Here is a 16,698-nt window from a genome sequence, read left to right on the forward strand (position 1 = left end):
TGAGAAGTCAAAGACCCATGGAAGAAGGTACAAATGGCACCATCTGCACATTGTTTGCCCTGTTAGGGTTTCTTCCCTGGTCACCGCGGGAAGTTTAGTGAGCTCATGAATGTCAGGTTTACTAGAGGTCAGCTCTAGGCCTCCCCTGTCTGTTAGGCAGAGGACTTTGCTAAACTTGGTGGGAACTGAAGCTTCCACATCCTCTCCCTCCTCAAGGGAACTCTATCCCAGGGCACAGCTGGCAGAGGTGGCCCCAGGCTGATCCTGGCAGTGACTCTTCCCTTCAGCAGCACTGGGGCACATATTCAGTCTTGGGCCTGGTCCAGGAGTGCTGGTTGACACTAATTGGTGCCCTTCATACCTAGAAGCTGTTTCCTCATTCCCCACAAGTTATGGAGGCAATTGTGGGGCCTATGCTTCTGCTTTAAATGCAAAATTTTGTGTAATACCCATTAAAAACAAATAATGAATTTGGGAGGGCTCACAGTATGAATATTTTGACGTAGCTATGTTTGGAATGATAGATGGGCTGTAAGGGATTTCTGCCCCAATTTTTTTTGTAATTTAATTCATAATCATTCTTGAGGACAGTCAGTCATCTTCATTACTTTGTTCCTCCTTGCCTGAACAGTTTTTATCTCAGTTTATGGCCATCTGTAAATCTGTGCTCAGAACAGTGTTGCGGAGGCAGTGCTGTCACTGTGAGCAGCTGCTGCTGCAGTCACTGCTGTGAGAGCCAACGCTCACTTTCTGTGCAGTGCTGTCACCATGTGAAATGCTGCTCTGTGCTGGTCATTTCTGTCCTGGTGATAGTGGGATTTCACACTAATAAAGGAACTCAATTACATGTGTCACTGATTGCACACAGTAATGGACATATTGCTCTGCTGGTTATGTGACTCATGTGCCACTATAGTGCAATTTGGTCAGGTTTATGGTGTGAAAGTGATTTTTGGACTTGGTTTAAAACACTAAATTCTCCCCCTTCCCTCCTCCATTCAATTTGTATTTTCCTTCTTCTGTCAAGAGAAAATACCAGTCTTCTTATTGAGATCCCATTTGGAAATAACTCTTGTGCCTTCCCTTTTCCAGTTTACCCTCTATGTTTTGGTGCCTAGAATCAGAAACTCTGTGACATATCTTTTGATGTGATCTGGAATTTGGCTTCCCACATGAGGACTCACACTTCCTCTGTGACAAAGCACCCTGATGTGCAAGTCAGGCTGAAGGATCTTGTGTTCTAGTTTGATGGCTGCCATTCACTTGTGGTGGTTTTTGGTTTGTTTGTTATTTAGAAAAGTCTTTCATTGTTTATTATCTCAGTTTTCAGATTTTAAAATGTGCCAATGATTCTTGTGAGGAATGTTACCAAAACCTGGTTAAAGAAGCATCCAGAATTAGGGTTAAAGGCTGCCATTTATACTTACGTGGCATCTCATTCTAGATATTAATGGACTGAAGCTGGAATCAGCTAAATATCTTTGTTGGGTACATTTGTAGAACTTCTGACAATAGCGGAATGTGAAGCTGACAGACAGCAAGTACTATTTTTACCTCCTGAAAGCCTGCTGTGATTTCATTATCTGTTTCAATCCTAAGAAACATCCAGACAACTTTCTGATGGTTGAAGAAAAGAAGACTGAGGCTCTCCCAGGGCAGCTGTCTGGGACAAAGACATTTCCTAATATTGACAGTTTGATCTTTCTGCTCTGAGCCACTGATTCGGATGTGCTCTGATAACTCATACATGTAGTGCTCCTGGTATAAACCTTCTGGAAAATGAGATCTAAGGCTTCTTTCACCTCTGGGTCAGGCTTTGGTATGGGTAATATCTGGTTACTCAGGTGCAGTTTCTGCGTATTTTTATGCCAGATTTCTCTAATGCAGACACTAACAATTACTTCTCAGGTTTTCCACATAAACCTCCTCCTTGGATTTGAAGATGGGTTCATTAGTTTTTAGATCTACTGTCAAGGGGTGATTTTCATTTGATGTATTTGAATGTGAAATGTGTTTTGGTAATGGGCTATGAAAGATATGGCCAAAAGTAAAATTTTGGCTTCTGTACAATTGCATATCAAATAAAAAAAGATTATTTAAGAACCATTAAAGGAAAAGAAAAGTAAGAAATAGAAAGAACAAGACCTCAGGACCATCAATAAGTAAAACATCAAGTATAACTTTCAAAGACATCAGTGTGTATTAAATTAATTTTGTTCCGAAGTCCCTTTTCTAATAATAATTCATGTTGCCCTGCTGCTATGGGAAATCACTGCTAAAGCATTCCTTTCTGTTTATTCACAGACCCCACAGCCAGTTGAAAACTACATCAGTGAAGGAGAGTTTGAGGACGATCTGAGTACTTCTACCCCAAGCACAACAGAGCTGGAGGTACGTGGATCCAGCCAAGAAACAGATGAAGATTATTTTGAGACCGTGTCACATCAGAGTGGATCTTTGTCAGATGTAAAAACTGAGCCTTACGAGAGTGCATCAGATACAGAATCTCTTTCTAGTGACATAGCTGGGAACACTTGCTTGGATTCAAACTGCCTGTTCACTGAAAAAAAAACCCTGGGCTGTAATTTTCCCAAAGAAAGGGCAGAAACAACCTTCCATGGACTGAAGTGCTCCAGGCAGCCAGAATTCACCCAGCACATACAGTTCGGATTGTCCTACAAAATAAAAGCAGCACCAAGCAAGACTGAATTTTGTGTACAGTCAGCAAGGGCAGAAGGTGAAGAACTGGGTGATGAAGAACAAACATTCTCTAGTGATATTTCTATCACAGAGAACAAATTCCATGAAGAGGGCATTGTATCACAGGCAAAGAGAAGTTCTGTGGCAGCATTGCAAAATAAAGCAGAGTTAGAAAGCTTTAAAGTGCAATCCTGTACCAATCCAGTACCTACAGAAGATGATATTACAAGACAGAGGGAACATCCTGCAGTATTAAGCATTGATTGTTTCAAAGCAAACTCAGAAAATTGTTTGATTTTTCCTGAGGTACAGCAATTTTCCTTCCAGTCAGATGCAGTGTCTAGCTATAGTTTACCTAATCTTCATTTTGAAACAAATGGACCTAACTCTAAAAGTTACACTGAGACATCTGACTATAAGTGTGAGTTAGATTCTATGTCCAGTATAAAATGCAGCAGGAGGAATTCAGCTGACAGTGAGGAAACTACAGGCAAAAGGATAAAACATGGACATACAGAGACTATGCTGACATCAGATTCACTCTTTTACCAGAGTTGCTTCAAACCAAAATCTCGGCCACCACACACAAGGTCAGAGATTACAGAAAGTAAAACATGGCACAGTGTACCTGAAAACATCAGTGTTCAAAGCCAGACAGAATATGTGGGGAGCTGCATTCACCTTACAAACAAATTCAGATGGTCATGTTCCAGAATACATCTTCAAGGGTTGGATTTTGAATGCACTTGGAAAAACTTAGGAAGGGTACCTATAAGCCCTGAGCCAGCAATAAAAATAGAGGGTCAGTTTGGCATAAAAAGATCTCTTCTTGATACTGACACGAACTCAAAGGAGTGTCAGGTTTCTCAACCAGCAGGCTCTCCCCAGTGCATTGATTATTATTTGCACTCTAAATCAGAGACATGTGGCCTGAACCCAGAGCCAGTCGGTACCTGTGCTGACAGCTTAACACAGGGTGATGCTTGTGAGTGCAGCCCCAAACAAAAGCAGACTTCCTCTGCCCTGGACTGTGAGCCAGTGACCATAAACGCTGAAGAACTCATAAAAAGTGATGAGTACAAAGCTGAAAGAGCTCTGGAAGCAGGCAGATTCCCCTGTGATACTGATGTTGAATTGGGCACTGGTGGCACTGAGAACCTTGCAGCTTCTCATGTAAGTTTTCCTGCTGTTGTGGAAAACAGAGATTGGGATTATTCTGTAAACTGTGTTTCCAATAGTGGAATAGACCAAAAATGTTTGAAGGAGAATGGCCTTGAATCAGAACTGTCAGGTATGACAATTGTGGCAGGAGAAAGATGGGCAGATCATTCTTCTAATCTTGACTTTGGTTGGAAATTCCTGGAAACCACAGTACAATCAGGTGGCAGTGACACTGGGACAGAGCACGAAGAGCCACTGAAGCAAAATACAAGTTGCAAAACTGGTACCTTAAGGAGCGACTCTGAGCTAGTAACAAATGAACATCCTACTCATAAGGGAAAGGATGAAGACAGTGACAGCGCCTTTGCTGTTGAAAGGACTCCCAGATCAAATTATATAAGCCAGAGGAGGGATCTAATGATGGTTCCAGAGTTAAAGCCTGCACTAATTATAGTCTCTGTAGAGCAGAAAGGATTACAGTCCAAGACACTGAATGATGACCTTCCTACTGAAGTGGTAACCAAGAGATTGAGAAATGTAGTGAGGAGGGATTTGATATCTCTTTGTACTGTGAACAAAGTTCATGATGAGCCAGAGAGAGTTCTTGGTGAAAACTGTATCCGTAAAGAACAAATTCTGGCCACCCATCCCATTCCTGGCAGTGCAGAGGTACCCCCTGATAGGGATACAGCTAAAGTAGAACCAGAAGTTTCAGAAGAGAAAAGAGAAAAAACCGATGCAGTTTCATCCTTAGGGTTCACCTGTAGTAATCCCACAGTAACAAGTGAGGAAGTGGAATTCAGGAGTGTTACTGTACCACTGAGCAATGATACACTTAGTGCAGAAAGTCAGACAGGTCCCTGTGAAGAAGTGCTCATAAAATCACACAGTACAGGTGGTGTGAAGGTCTCTGAGGAAGAGCCCTGCAGAACACAGACTGATTTTGAATTAGAACAGTTCAGACAGTCAGGCTCCAGAAAGCCTGGAACAAGAGATTCCTCTAAGGAAGAGGAATTCAAAGCACATCAAGGCAGAGAGGAAGGCTTATATATAATTAGTGCAGCTACACTGGAAACGAGCAGCAGTGTAAGCAGTTTGTGTCCGGGAGATGGTGCTGATGACCTTCAAGGGCCCAGCATTGTCTCTGAACAAGCAGTAGGCAGGCAAGGAAATGAAGGCTGTAATGGCTCAAAGGAAGAAACAGGTATTTGTGAAGGACCTTCTCCTAGGGAAGGAAGGCAGGGCTCTGCTGCAGAAGACACTGCTAACCCCAGCAAAGACAGTGCACTCAGTCTAGATGTGTCTGATGTCTTTGATGAGTCTGTGAACAGGGAGATCCATAACACTTGCATGCTGGGCCTGGATAATATAAGTACCTGCAGCACTAACAGCGAGGAAATGGATGACAACTTATCCCACATCCTGGGAAGTAACAGCAGTCTCTATAAAGCAGTGCAGAAGCCAACAAAGAATGAGAATAGTGGGAAAGCTTCCAGGTTTTTAGTATTCTCAAAGATGACATCTTTCAGGAAAACTAAGCCTGCCACAGCAGAAAATCAGGGAAGTAGCAGTTTCTTTGGCAGCAAGGCAAAGATAGAAGAGCTGGAAGCTGGGAAAGATGATGAAGACACTGCAAGTTTACTGTCTTTGAAAAGCTGTCCATCTGGTTTAGTCTTCCACAGGAAGGAAAGTTACACCTCAGAGTACTCTGATGATGATGATTTATTCTATGAGAGACCCCCAGGATTATTCAACAGATTGAGCCTGAGGAAGGCCTCTGGCTCTGGTCGGATACTGATGGAAGACAGAGATATGAATTCAACTTCTCCCTGTTTGGGACCTGTCAAATATGCAGATCGACATGTTTCAGGTTCATCTGAAAACAATGATGGTGAACCTGTGGAGCACTCTGGGATTAGAAAATCATTCCCTGAAAGCGAATACAAAAGGAACAAAACCCCTGAGGGCAAGAAGTTCAAGACAAGGTTGGCCTTGGCACACAAATCCCTCTCAAGCTTATTTGAGTCGAGATCTACAGAAAAGGAAAACACTGAGCAAAGTTCGAGAGTATCACTGAAAAATGAAAAGGAGAAAGCCAAACTTCGCCAGAGCACCTGGAAAGCTTTTCTAAAAAGCAAGGAGGCAGATGGACTAAAAAGGCCTGTCTTAGCAAGTTTATCACCGACACAGGAGGGTCTGAGTGCAAGTGGTGGCCACGTGATGAGAACACCAGTAGAACGACAGGGTAGTTCCAATGGACACACGTTTTTTAAAACAGAAGCAGATAGTGGCTCCAACTATTTTGACAACTCTGTGGAACCTGTTGATGTCTCTTCACCTGCAGGTATGTGGAGAAGACGAGTACAGTCCCATGACTTGGGCATTAAATACTCACAGAGTTCTGACTGTGATGAGCAGCAGGAGGTTCTCAGCAACAGTTTAAATACTTCCCTAGAAGAATACTGGATGAAATCTCCATTTAGCCCCACTGACTTGCAGTTGGCATTCAGTCAGTCAAGTCCATCATGTCCCCACCACTCAAATTCCAATGGTAAAGACATGCCTTGTAGGCCCATGAGTCCTAAACCGCAGAGTCCACGATCCACTTCTCACCAGAGGACCTTCCGTTATCCTGGAAGAGTATGTGCCACTTCGATGATTTCTCTTGGGAACAGCCCTGGAGTTGAAAGCAATTTGGAGGCTCCTGAGAGACCAAAGACATTGAAACCCAGAGGTAGTCTCTTACTTTCTGTGCACTCATTGGACGCCGAATACCAAAGGGATGACAGTGGCATAAGCAGTCAATCCCAGATCAGCTTAAATACAGCTTCTTCCGTTAGTGATATGCTCCAAGATGAGGTGAGTTGTTGTCTGGGAATGATCAGAGGGTGGTGTGGTTTGCAGTCTTTTGCTTTAATATGGCTTAGGAATTCCAGTGAAACTCCTTAATGGCTCAATGAACACATTGGTTAGATGGGCACATTAATATTCCTCTTGGTCTGAGACAGGTAGCACTACTTATCCTTTCTGTTTCTGTCCAGGACTATATGAATTGATGCACTCTTTAGGGGAGGATTTGCCACAAAAATCTAAATGAGCCCTCACACAGCTTTTGCTGCTGTTGCCTTTTGTCTCTCACATCCCAGTGTACACAAAAGTTTTGATACCCTCCAAAATGATCTTAGCCTACCCCTTCTTCCTACTTTTTTCGTAGAAGCTCCTGGTTTTTTGTGTAGACACAAACAAACAAATGGTTGGTAGGAGCATACACAACTAATGGCACCACCAGATAGACCAAACCATGGCTTTGCCTAATCAAGTCTTGAAAACCTCCACTGCTGATGATTTCAATACCTTTCTGGGAAACATGTTCCTGGAGAATTTTTTGTTCCTAGTGCCCAACCAGAACTTTCCAAGCTACAGTTTCTGGCCACTGCCTTGTGTCATTGTCTAGCATTACTGAGAGGAGTTTGATCCCTCATCCATGTAAATATAAAGTTGTTGGTGACTGCCCTTATATTGCCTCCAGTGCCCTCTTATGAGCTTAAATAAACCCAGTTGCCTCAACCTCTCTGCACATATTCCCAGTGAAAGTGTTTTGGTTGACTGGCTTGGGGTTTTTAGCTGATCCAAAGAAGTGTATGGGTGGCAGTTGGAGAAGTGAGGGCTGTAGTACCAGAATTGCTGGTGGAAAATAGGGAAGAGAATTTACTTTATTCCCCTCTGTGGTCAGCTTTACTTGAAAATCTTTTGTTTTCGTGGGCATCAACTTAACCTACAAACATAATAGAGGACACAACATTCCAGATAAGACACTGCAGTGTTACACCAGCCTAGGAAAAAGCAAGAGACTTGGACTATACATGCTGTCAACAGATGAAGCCTCTCAGAGGGTGAATAAAATCACTGACCTGTAAATAATAGCTCAAAAGAACATCTAGAAAAGAGTGGAAAGATGTGGCATGTGTAAAGCCTTGAATAGGCAAGCCCACATCCTATAATGTAACCATTAGAAGCAAATAAATAATTACTTAAATTGATTGCTAGATTAAATTATTCAAAGAAAACCATAAAAAATTTAAATGGTATCTAAGCCATATAAAACCAGTTTAATTTTCCTGATTCTTCTGGAGGCTGCAAAATATGATATCTGAAATTGGGCAAATGTAACTGGAGCCTGGAAATTAATGTAAATGTCCCAGTTTTTAAAACATAAGATCTAATATAGTAAAGCAGATAGGGCTTTATTTATTTCCATTTTCATGAAATGAAGTAGAGCTGCACCCTGGATTTTGTAACTGAAGTTGTTTTTTTCAGGAATCCCTGAAAATACAACAGAGACATCAGGCAAAGTATATTTACAGTGTTAAGTCTTCCCAGCACAATTGTCCTCTATGCACTAAGCATGGCCTTCCCGATGTATGCTGCTTAGTAAAGAGGTCATAAAATTAAGTTTATCAGTGGATTTGGAGAAAATTTCTTTTCTGTTCCACATAGAAAAGACATTATTTCAAAACAAATGCATAATTGTGAAGTTCTTGAGTTCACTTCCCAATGTGCCCTCCAGTAGGGGATTTGTACATATTCCCCAAGCCCCCAGCCAGGTGTTTTTTCCAGTGCTGTGGCTTTATCTGTGTTACAGTGCTGTGCCAAACTGCACTGGATCAGCTTGTCCTGGACACCTCTGGATGCCACCTTGGTAAGTAACTCTTCTTCGCCTGGTGGGGCACAGAGCAGCCCCTCTCTGAGTACCTGCTAGTGGTTAACATTCTCAGCATTCTTCAGCTTACCTCCAGGACAAAGATTTTATGCAGAAAACAACAAGACAGAACCATTACCAGTTTGCCCATCTGTCAGGAACTTCGTTACATGTTTAATTAATCTGTTTGTGGCATGATTTTACTTACATAATTGTGTTATTCAGCAGGCAAGCGCAAACTGTCCTAAAATGTCCCATGTTTGGAATTTGCACATTCTCCTTGCCCCTCTCCAGTATGATGGCATTAGGCACAGAACACCAGCAGGAAACACTTTCCTTTTTCACAGCAACTACTGTTTCTAGACTGTGGCATCTCTTACCGGGGCAAGAAGAACTGATCTGGAATTGTTGGTTAGTTGAGAATAGATAGGAAGTGCCTGGAGTTTGGTTTTATTGGGGTTCTTCAAAGGAACTGTGGGAAACTGGACAGATACAACTATCAAGATAGAGCATTTTATTTGTCATGAAAAGAGACTCCTGAGATCATTCATTCCCCAGTGTCAGTGTCTCCCACCTTAAATATTATCGATTCTAACACTGATGCTACCTGGAATAGTCGTTGGTTGCCTCAGGGCACACTTGCTTTCCAGCTGTTCTAGTGTAAAAGCTGTAATTTTGTGCACCACTCAATGAGAGTGAAAGGCAAACCTGTTCAATTCCTTACTCTTGGCCCAGCATCAAGCAAATAAAATGGATAGCGTAAAGAGCACATCAGGAAACACAGGGCTTGGTATATCAGACCTGCAGGCATCTAGGAAGCCTTTTCACATTATATAACTGAAGTACAGTCAGAAAAGCAGAGACAGACAGGAGGTCATTTTCCTATTTTCAGAGATACTGTCTTTGTAAATAATATTATACAGACAGAGTGACCTAAATCCTAGTAGTAATGTTATTGTAATATGCCATCTAGAGTGAGGGTGAAAAGGGCCCTGTCCTGTGCAGAGGGAGTACATATTGCACTTTCAAAGGATCACAGAGCTGCTGCTCCAGAGTGGAGTCCTCCCAAGTGTTTTCTTCTGAGTAGTTCTGGAGCTGGATAACTGTGCTTTGCCATCTTCTGTTCAAACTGACTTGAAGCAAACAACATTTCCATCCAGCAAACCCTGTGTTTTCACCTGCTGTTTGTAAAACAGGAGTCTAGACAGCAATGTCAAACTGCACCTGAAAAGAGGCCAAATAAGAAGTGGGTTCCCCACCGCAAAAGGAGGCCCCCCCGGGTCCCACCATCCCCTCGCCCTGGCTCCACCCTGGAGAGCAAAGCCTGGAGGCTTTCCTGCCTTGCTCCAGATGAAAAAGCTAAGGAGATTCCAGAGAGGAGGAGGAAGAGACCTAAACCCCTCTATAAGTGCTTCAGCTTCGATGATGTTTGGATGGAGAGGAACCAAAAAAGGAAACTAGAGAAGGAGACACAGCCAGAGAGAGGGGCTCAATCGCAGCATCTCCCAGGGGACCCGTTAAAAGTAAGGAGCCGTACACCGTCGTCCTCGTCCTCTGGCACTGTCTTCCTCTCTGCTCCAGCTGCTTCTCTCTGCTGTCATCACGTTCCTGACCTTGAACTTTATCTGGTGCCACTTCTGTCAGCTTTTCTGTGGAACCAGTACTCTGCAGGGACTGATGGAACACTAACCTGGTCCATAAGTGATGGTATCTAAAGGTGGTGGGTTTTTTAGTCACTGTAAGCAAACAGTTCTTGCCCTGTGCTATGCTGGAAATAGGATGCAAGAGCATCAGGTTGCTCTGTGAGCTGAGACATAGGGAGAGCAGGGAGCAAATCAGAGTTTCCTTAAATCAATATAAATTAAACAGATGAAATCTCATTCTGTGCCCTGTGGCATTGCTGTATAACTTTAATAAGGGACTTCTAAATAAGATTTCCCTTGTATCCAAGGCCAACTCCACAATTCTTACTGAGGCAAATTCCTGCTGTGAAATGCTCGAGAGAACATTGCCATTGGAGTTTTAGTCATTAATATTCTCCTCTCCACTGGGGGAGACTTTTAGATCAGCTTTATGATTGCTTGTGACAAACTTTGTGGCTGTTGTGACTCACACTGATGGCATCTGTTACTCTTGGGTCCAGAGCTAAGGTCTGTTCCCTTCAGGGAGAGCAATGAATCTGCGTCCAAGAGCCAAAAGTAGCCTTCATATATAATAAAGAACTTCTGGGGAGAAAGGACATGAGATTAAGGGATGCTCCTTGCAGTATCTCATGATAACATGGAAAAAATTTCTGATCAAGCTTGAAATCAAGTAGCAGATATTCAAATAAAAGCTTTCCTTGGGGTTTTCTGATTTTATCTGTTGTCTGTATTTGTTTCCCCTTCTCTCTGTTGTCCTGGTTGCCTGTTTCTGCTTGCTCTTGCATTAAAATGACAATCTTTGAGGGCAGCTGAGGCCCCAGTTGTCCTGTCACCATTTCAGAATGTGTTTGAACTTATGCACACAAATAGTTCTGTGAATGGTGAGGGGGAAACATTCCCCCGACACAGCTTAGCTTTCCCAGGGAAAACCTGCTGCCTCATGCCAGCCTGGGGGAGTCTCCCATTGAAGAAGATGGACACCTGGGACAGGAAGCCAGGCCAATTCCAGAAACAGGGTTTCTGAAAAACTGCCAGCTGTTCTTCCCTCCCCAGGGACAAGGACTAAAACTCTGTGCTATTTTGCATGTGTGGGGCTCTTCAGAACAAAGTGTTGCCAGTTGCTGCTTGGATGGGTGCTGGGTATGATTCTGTGAGGTTTCCTGCTCTCAGTTTGGTGAGGATGCTTCCCTGGCTCAGCTCCATAGTACCTATGTGTCGGAGATAGTGAGTAAGGCTCCTGAGGCGTGTGGATGTTAAGGTGAAAAAAAATTTAGTTGGGTTACTTTTGCATTTTGTTCAAGGTTCTGAGTGCTTAGTGTTGTACAGGATGATACAAGGTAGTGAAAATGAATCCCTGGCTTACACAGGCTCAGTGATAAACAGAAATCAGTAAAACACGCTAAAAATATTCCTCACAATTCCTTGACAAGCAGATAGCGATGGAAATGTAGCCTGTGCTGCAGGGCATGTTGGCCAGCACTGAGACCATTAGTGCTTCAGAGAGGAGTGACCAGTTCCCTCAATAGCTTCCCCTGGAGCCATCAGATTACACAGTTTGAATGCTGTCTGCTCTGCTCACTGAATGCACATTTGGATGCTGCCAGAAAACAGCTTCCCCTTTAAGCATTTCCACCCCTATTTTCTGGTGCAAACTTACCTCTAAATCGGCATCAGCTGCACAATGATTTGCAGCTGCCCCTGTGCCCGTGGAGACACCCCCCTTATCAATCATCTGCCTTTCCTGGTTCGTTCTTCTCCAGATAATAGAGATAAGCAGAAGATATTTAGTAGCATGTAGGTAGATTTGGGGTTTATGTTTCTGTCAGTCTGTGTTATGTAGGTTATTGACACTTTAATCTTTGTGGGCAGGCCAAGAAAGCATAATGCTGGTTTATTAAGAGAACTGTTGGGATTCAAGGGCTAATTCCTGTATGACCATATAACTGCGTTTCTTGGCCTGTACTTTTAATTTATAATGGTAATCACCCAATTTCTTTTCTCAGTTGTTGTTTTCTGCCATTGCAATGCTCTAGTCCTGTAATAGTGCAGACTTATTCATGCTCCCAAGTGTCATGGGAGTGCTGTCACAAGCTGCAGTGTTTGAGGGCAGTTTTAGAGGGATGCTAAATCCCCTTTAATAAGAAGAAACAAATTATCACAAAAGCAGCTTTGTAAGATGTTCATTGTCTGTTGTGGTTTTGTGACTGCAACAAGGCGACTGTATGGGCCTTTGGAGATCTGAAATTTCCAGTCTGATGTTTTCTGACACACGGCTGCCTTGGGATGAGTGGCTTCTGTTGTGACAAGTCACATTGTGTTAAGTCAAGATGAGGTCAGCACACAAGGTGATGTAATGCTGCATTGGGGAAACAACTTAATAGAGCAAAGCAGGGAGGAATTCTTGGTTTTTTCAAGTGCTGATTTCTGGTACTACTCTATGATTCAGGTCAATGTACACAGATTAGTATAGTGGAAATATAAGGCTAATCTGAGGGCTGGCAGTTGGGATTCAGAGGGAGATGGACAAACAATCAAGAAACTACCTCCAAACTAAAAAAATAACCACTTAAAATACCAGTCCTAAACAATTCTATATAATGGTCTTTGTTTTGCTTAGGTCCAGTAAGCTGCTCCGCTGCTTTAAATGGGAACAGACTGTGTAAATTCCCAATCAAACTCAAAGCTTGACCCAGCTGTCCCTTATAATGAGATGCTACCAGTAACAAGCTGAGCAGGTTCTGATCTTGGCCCTTAAAGTCTTAACGTAACACCCTCACCCCAAGGGGAAGAAGAGAAACTCATATAGCTGTGGATGAATCTACATTCTTCTGCTTGGCCATAGGCTTTGCCCTTTACATGGTGCTGGTTTCATGCTGTAGCCTGGGCTCCTCTTAATTGTTTCTAATGCAGTATAAGTTCCCTAACTGGAGCAGAGACTATGCCCAAAAACACTGACATATGTAATGCTGTAATGGCAATGGGCTCTGTTTTGGGAATTATTTTTGCAAAAAATTTGTAATGATGTCTCTGAACTGTCTGTTCCCATCCTGTGCTTTCCTGTTTCAACAAAAACTTAAACCCTGGCTGTTAAGCTTGATGCCTCTTGAGTGCACAGCAATAGGAGCACAGACGTGGCTTCTATGTGCATTTGTTCAAGCACAGTTTGTGTGCTGCCAAATTAGAGAGATTCCTAAAAGGCCCATCAGGGGGCTATACCCAGAGGGGGAATTGTGCAGAAAAAGCTCTCTTTTATTTTGAAAGAGAAATGAGAAGCAGTGAAAAGCAGATCTTTAGCTTATTGCCCTGAATATGACTTCTGGAAATCTGATTTTACCATATCCAAAATAAGAGAAAATGAAGTTTTGCTGGGTGCTACCACAGTTATGAGCACTGTGGGCACCTGACACACTTCAAGAGGATAATGAACATGCTTTGGAGAGGGGATTTAATGAGAAAAATCTCCCTCTCTTGTGCACCTGACAAAGCACAGACATACAAGGGTAAATGCCTCTGCCAGGGACTGAACTGCTGTGCGTAAGAGCATAGAAATAATCCCCTGGAACCTCTGGCATAAAATGTAAAAAAAAGGATCTGTACTATATTCTGGTCCCTCATTTCCCCTCCCCTCCCTTGTAGGTTGTGGAAAACACTACCCACATATTACTAATGCCCCTGAAAATGCTTCTTCTCCCGACTTTGTGTTGCACAGGCCTGTCTCCCACGCTGTAGGGATCAAATAATGCATGTACCTGAAGTTTGCTCTGATGTCCCAGGGATTAATAAGAAGCCTGCAATTTTTATTGTAACAGCCCTAGGACAGGATTCTGCTTTCTAGTCTTACACAGAACAATAATGCTTTCTATCACCTTTCATGTAAATAACCTCGACTTTACCCTTGACATTTTCAGAGCTGTGGCCCAGTAAGTTGTCTCGCTTGATTTCATTGTCACTGGAAGAGCATGTGCTCCCACTGGGGCTTTGCTGTGACTTTTCTAGAAAAACAGGCACTGCTCAGGTTAATTTGAACAGGGTTCACGTTATCCCTCAGGAGATGGTGATCTGAGCCAAAGTATTGACTGTGTTCTTTGTTTTAGGAAATGGCCGTGTTCTCTTTGTTTTAGGAAAGTAAGTCCAGGGAAGAAAAGCAAACCAGGCACAGAGCAGCAGCACTCTCAGCTGCTTGGGCACTGTGTTCTGCTTAGTTTTGGAAGGAGATTTTGACTAATGACCATTTTCTAAAGAGGAGGCTTCAGCATCAAGGCTAGTCAGCAGACTTTATGCTGATGGGGCATCATGTGGGCTGGTAGGGAGAAGGAAAGATCCTAGATAAACTACTGGACCTCAGTAAACCAATATACCAAATTTTGTCTCCAGTGAAGGATGGATATGTGGTAACTTAATGTCCCAGCAGGAAAAGGAAGGGGTGTAGGCGATAGAAATGCAAACTGGTTATGCCTGTGGAACCAGTGCTTACTGACCAGCTGATCTCCCAGTCACCTGCAGTCACTGGTGTTTTCTCTGTATGCCAGCCACAGGAGGTATGGGGGAGAGAGAAGGAAAAAGGGATAAAAGTGTCCCTGCATTATGCATGAATTGCTACATTCTGTATCAGAAGTCATGAGCTATATGTATGTATCTATACATTTTCCCCTTTAAACCAGCTAAAGTTCATTCAGATCTGTCAATGCTTTCAAAAGAGTTTTCAAAGTTTTATAAAGTTCTGTAAGTTTTGTAAAATCAATCAGCCAGGTAGAGGAGAAAGCAAGAGTTCTTATTTGTACCTTTAACTGAAGAGAAGAATGTTGTTATCCACATTCTATATGGCTGGGGACTGGTACCAATAAATCTCTGAAGGAAAAAGCTTTATTTGCATATTAAAATACCAGAACAGGAACTATTTGTTATAAAGCTGTAGGAACAGTTCTGTAGCTGAGGGGATGACTTGAGTTGATGTGCTTTTCCCTCCCACTAGAAACACTTAGGAAGGAGTGAAACATTCTGTGAATGTAGGTGTGTGTGGTTGTATGTGAAGTATGAATCCAGTATCTGATTATCCACTTCTCCTGTTCTTATTACTTGCAATTTTCCTGCCTTCTCACTGTTTTTTAACCTCTCTAGCTGTAATTATCCATGTGCGTCTACTAATGTTCTGCTTACTTACAACAGCAGGTACCAGAGGTGGAAAGAGGTGCTATATTTTGTCCTACAGGACTAGTTTAATGTTTGTTGCCTTTGTTTTTCCTCTCCTGTTGCAGGCTGGAATAAGTCCATCCATCACATCTCCTGTTGCCTTTGACATCCTGCCACTGAAACTGCACCCATTTTCGCAGAGCACTCCGACAGGCCTGGACTGCGTGGGCTGGAAACGGCGCATCTCCGCTCCTGGTGCGTACACCAGTCCTAGCTGGGCATGAGTTATGAGAGCATTAAGCTTTGGTTTATTGCTTATGGAAGCTTTGTGTGCAGTCTAACCTATTTATGATGTCTGGGCAGAAACCTGCTTTAGAGTCGAACCTTGCATGTGCTTTTCGTATTCTGGATTGTTTTCTCCCTGAGTGAATAACCAGAGTGGTGTTTAAAGGCAGTGGTCAGCTTTTGAGTGGAGATCTCTCATGGCAATGCTGCTGTGCTTGATGCAGCAGCACTGTGTTGTCTGAGGAGAACTCAGTCTCACCTGGGATGATGCCATGTATATCACACTCCTGAATTAGGTTTCTGCAGATGAAACAGGCTCTCTGCCTTTGTTTGCTGGAGAGCGCTACGGTGGGTACGGTGAGGCTCCTCTCAAGTTGCTAATTAGGCACCAAAGCAACTAAATGAGCCTCTAGAGATACAAGTTTCCTGTACTTTAAATCCCCTTAAAGAACAAGTATGCCGTATTTTCACGAAGTTTCGTGTCTGCTTCATTTCCAATGACTGACGCTTTTTCAGAATTAAAATGTAAATTGCATGGATTATTAAACAGGGAGATGTATCCTTGCCAGGTTTTTAAATTCTCCATCTGACAGTGCCTGCCCAAACACTGCAGATATCTCTATCACAGCACTTTGGGGTAGAATAAGAAAAACAGAATGCAGAGGAGTTGTTTGGCGGTTCATAATCTAGCCAGGAAAAGCCAGCCACAGTTGGGTGCCAAGCTGCTATTTCTGCCTCAGAAGGTCTCTGTACCATTGATTAAACACTGTTGGAGTTACTTAATCAAGGGACAATAACATTGAGTTGAATGGTCATAATATTCTGTCAAGCAAAACTGGTTTGCTTTCTGACACTGTGTACAACTCTTGCACAGAGTCATGAGGCTTCATCTGGAAATAGGAAAACAAACTACTTATTATCATAGTGTCAAGAGCCCTGCCTCTGCTCTCTCAGTACTGAAGGCTTTGATCACTTGCTGTCACAAGCATCTGGTGTTGCCCCAGTGCTTATGACCAGCTCCCTGGCTGAATTAAAAAAGCTGCAGCTTTACTTCTTGGAAATCCCAGATGGAAACCCATC

General features: G+C 42.9%; 1 protein-coding gene across 1 annotated transcript in view; it reads left to right on the forward strand.

Moving 5' to 3' along the window:
- Window positions 1-16,698, forward strand: part of ARHGEF4 (Rho guanine nucleotide exchange factor 4) — a 218,378-nt gene that overhangs the window by 93,107 nt on the left and 108,573 nt on the right. Inside the window, 4 exon segments of the mRNA XM_017834879.1 lie at window positions 2,305-6,720; window positions 8,504-8,560; window positions 9,757-10,083; window positions 15,459-15,588. Of these exon segments, the coding sequence (XP_017690368.1) occupies window positions 3,136-6,720; window positions 8,504-8,560; window positions 9,757-10,083; window positions 15,459-15,588 (4,099 nt within the window). The 5' untranslated portion in view covers window positions 2,305-3,135.

The sequence above is a fragment of the Lepidothrix coronata genome, unplaced genomic scaffold (genome assembly GCF_001604755.1).
Source record: "Lepidothrix coronata isolate B3197 unplaced genomic scaffold, Lepidothrix_coronata-1.0 Scaffold243, whole genome shotgun sequence".
Lineage (NCBI taxonomy): Eukaryota > Metazoa > Chordata > Aves > Passeriformes > Pipridae > Lepidothrix > Lepidothrix coronata.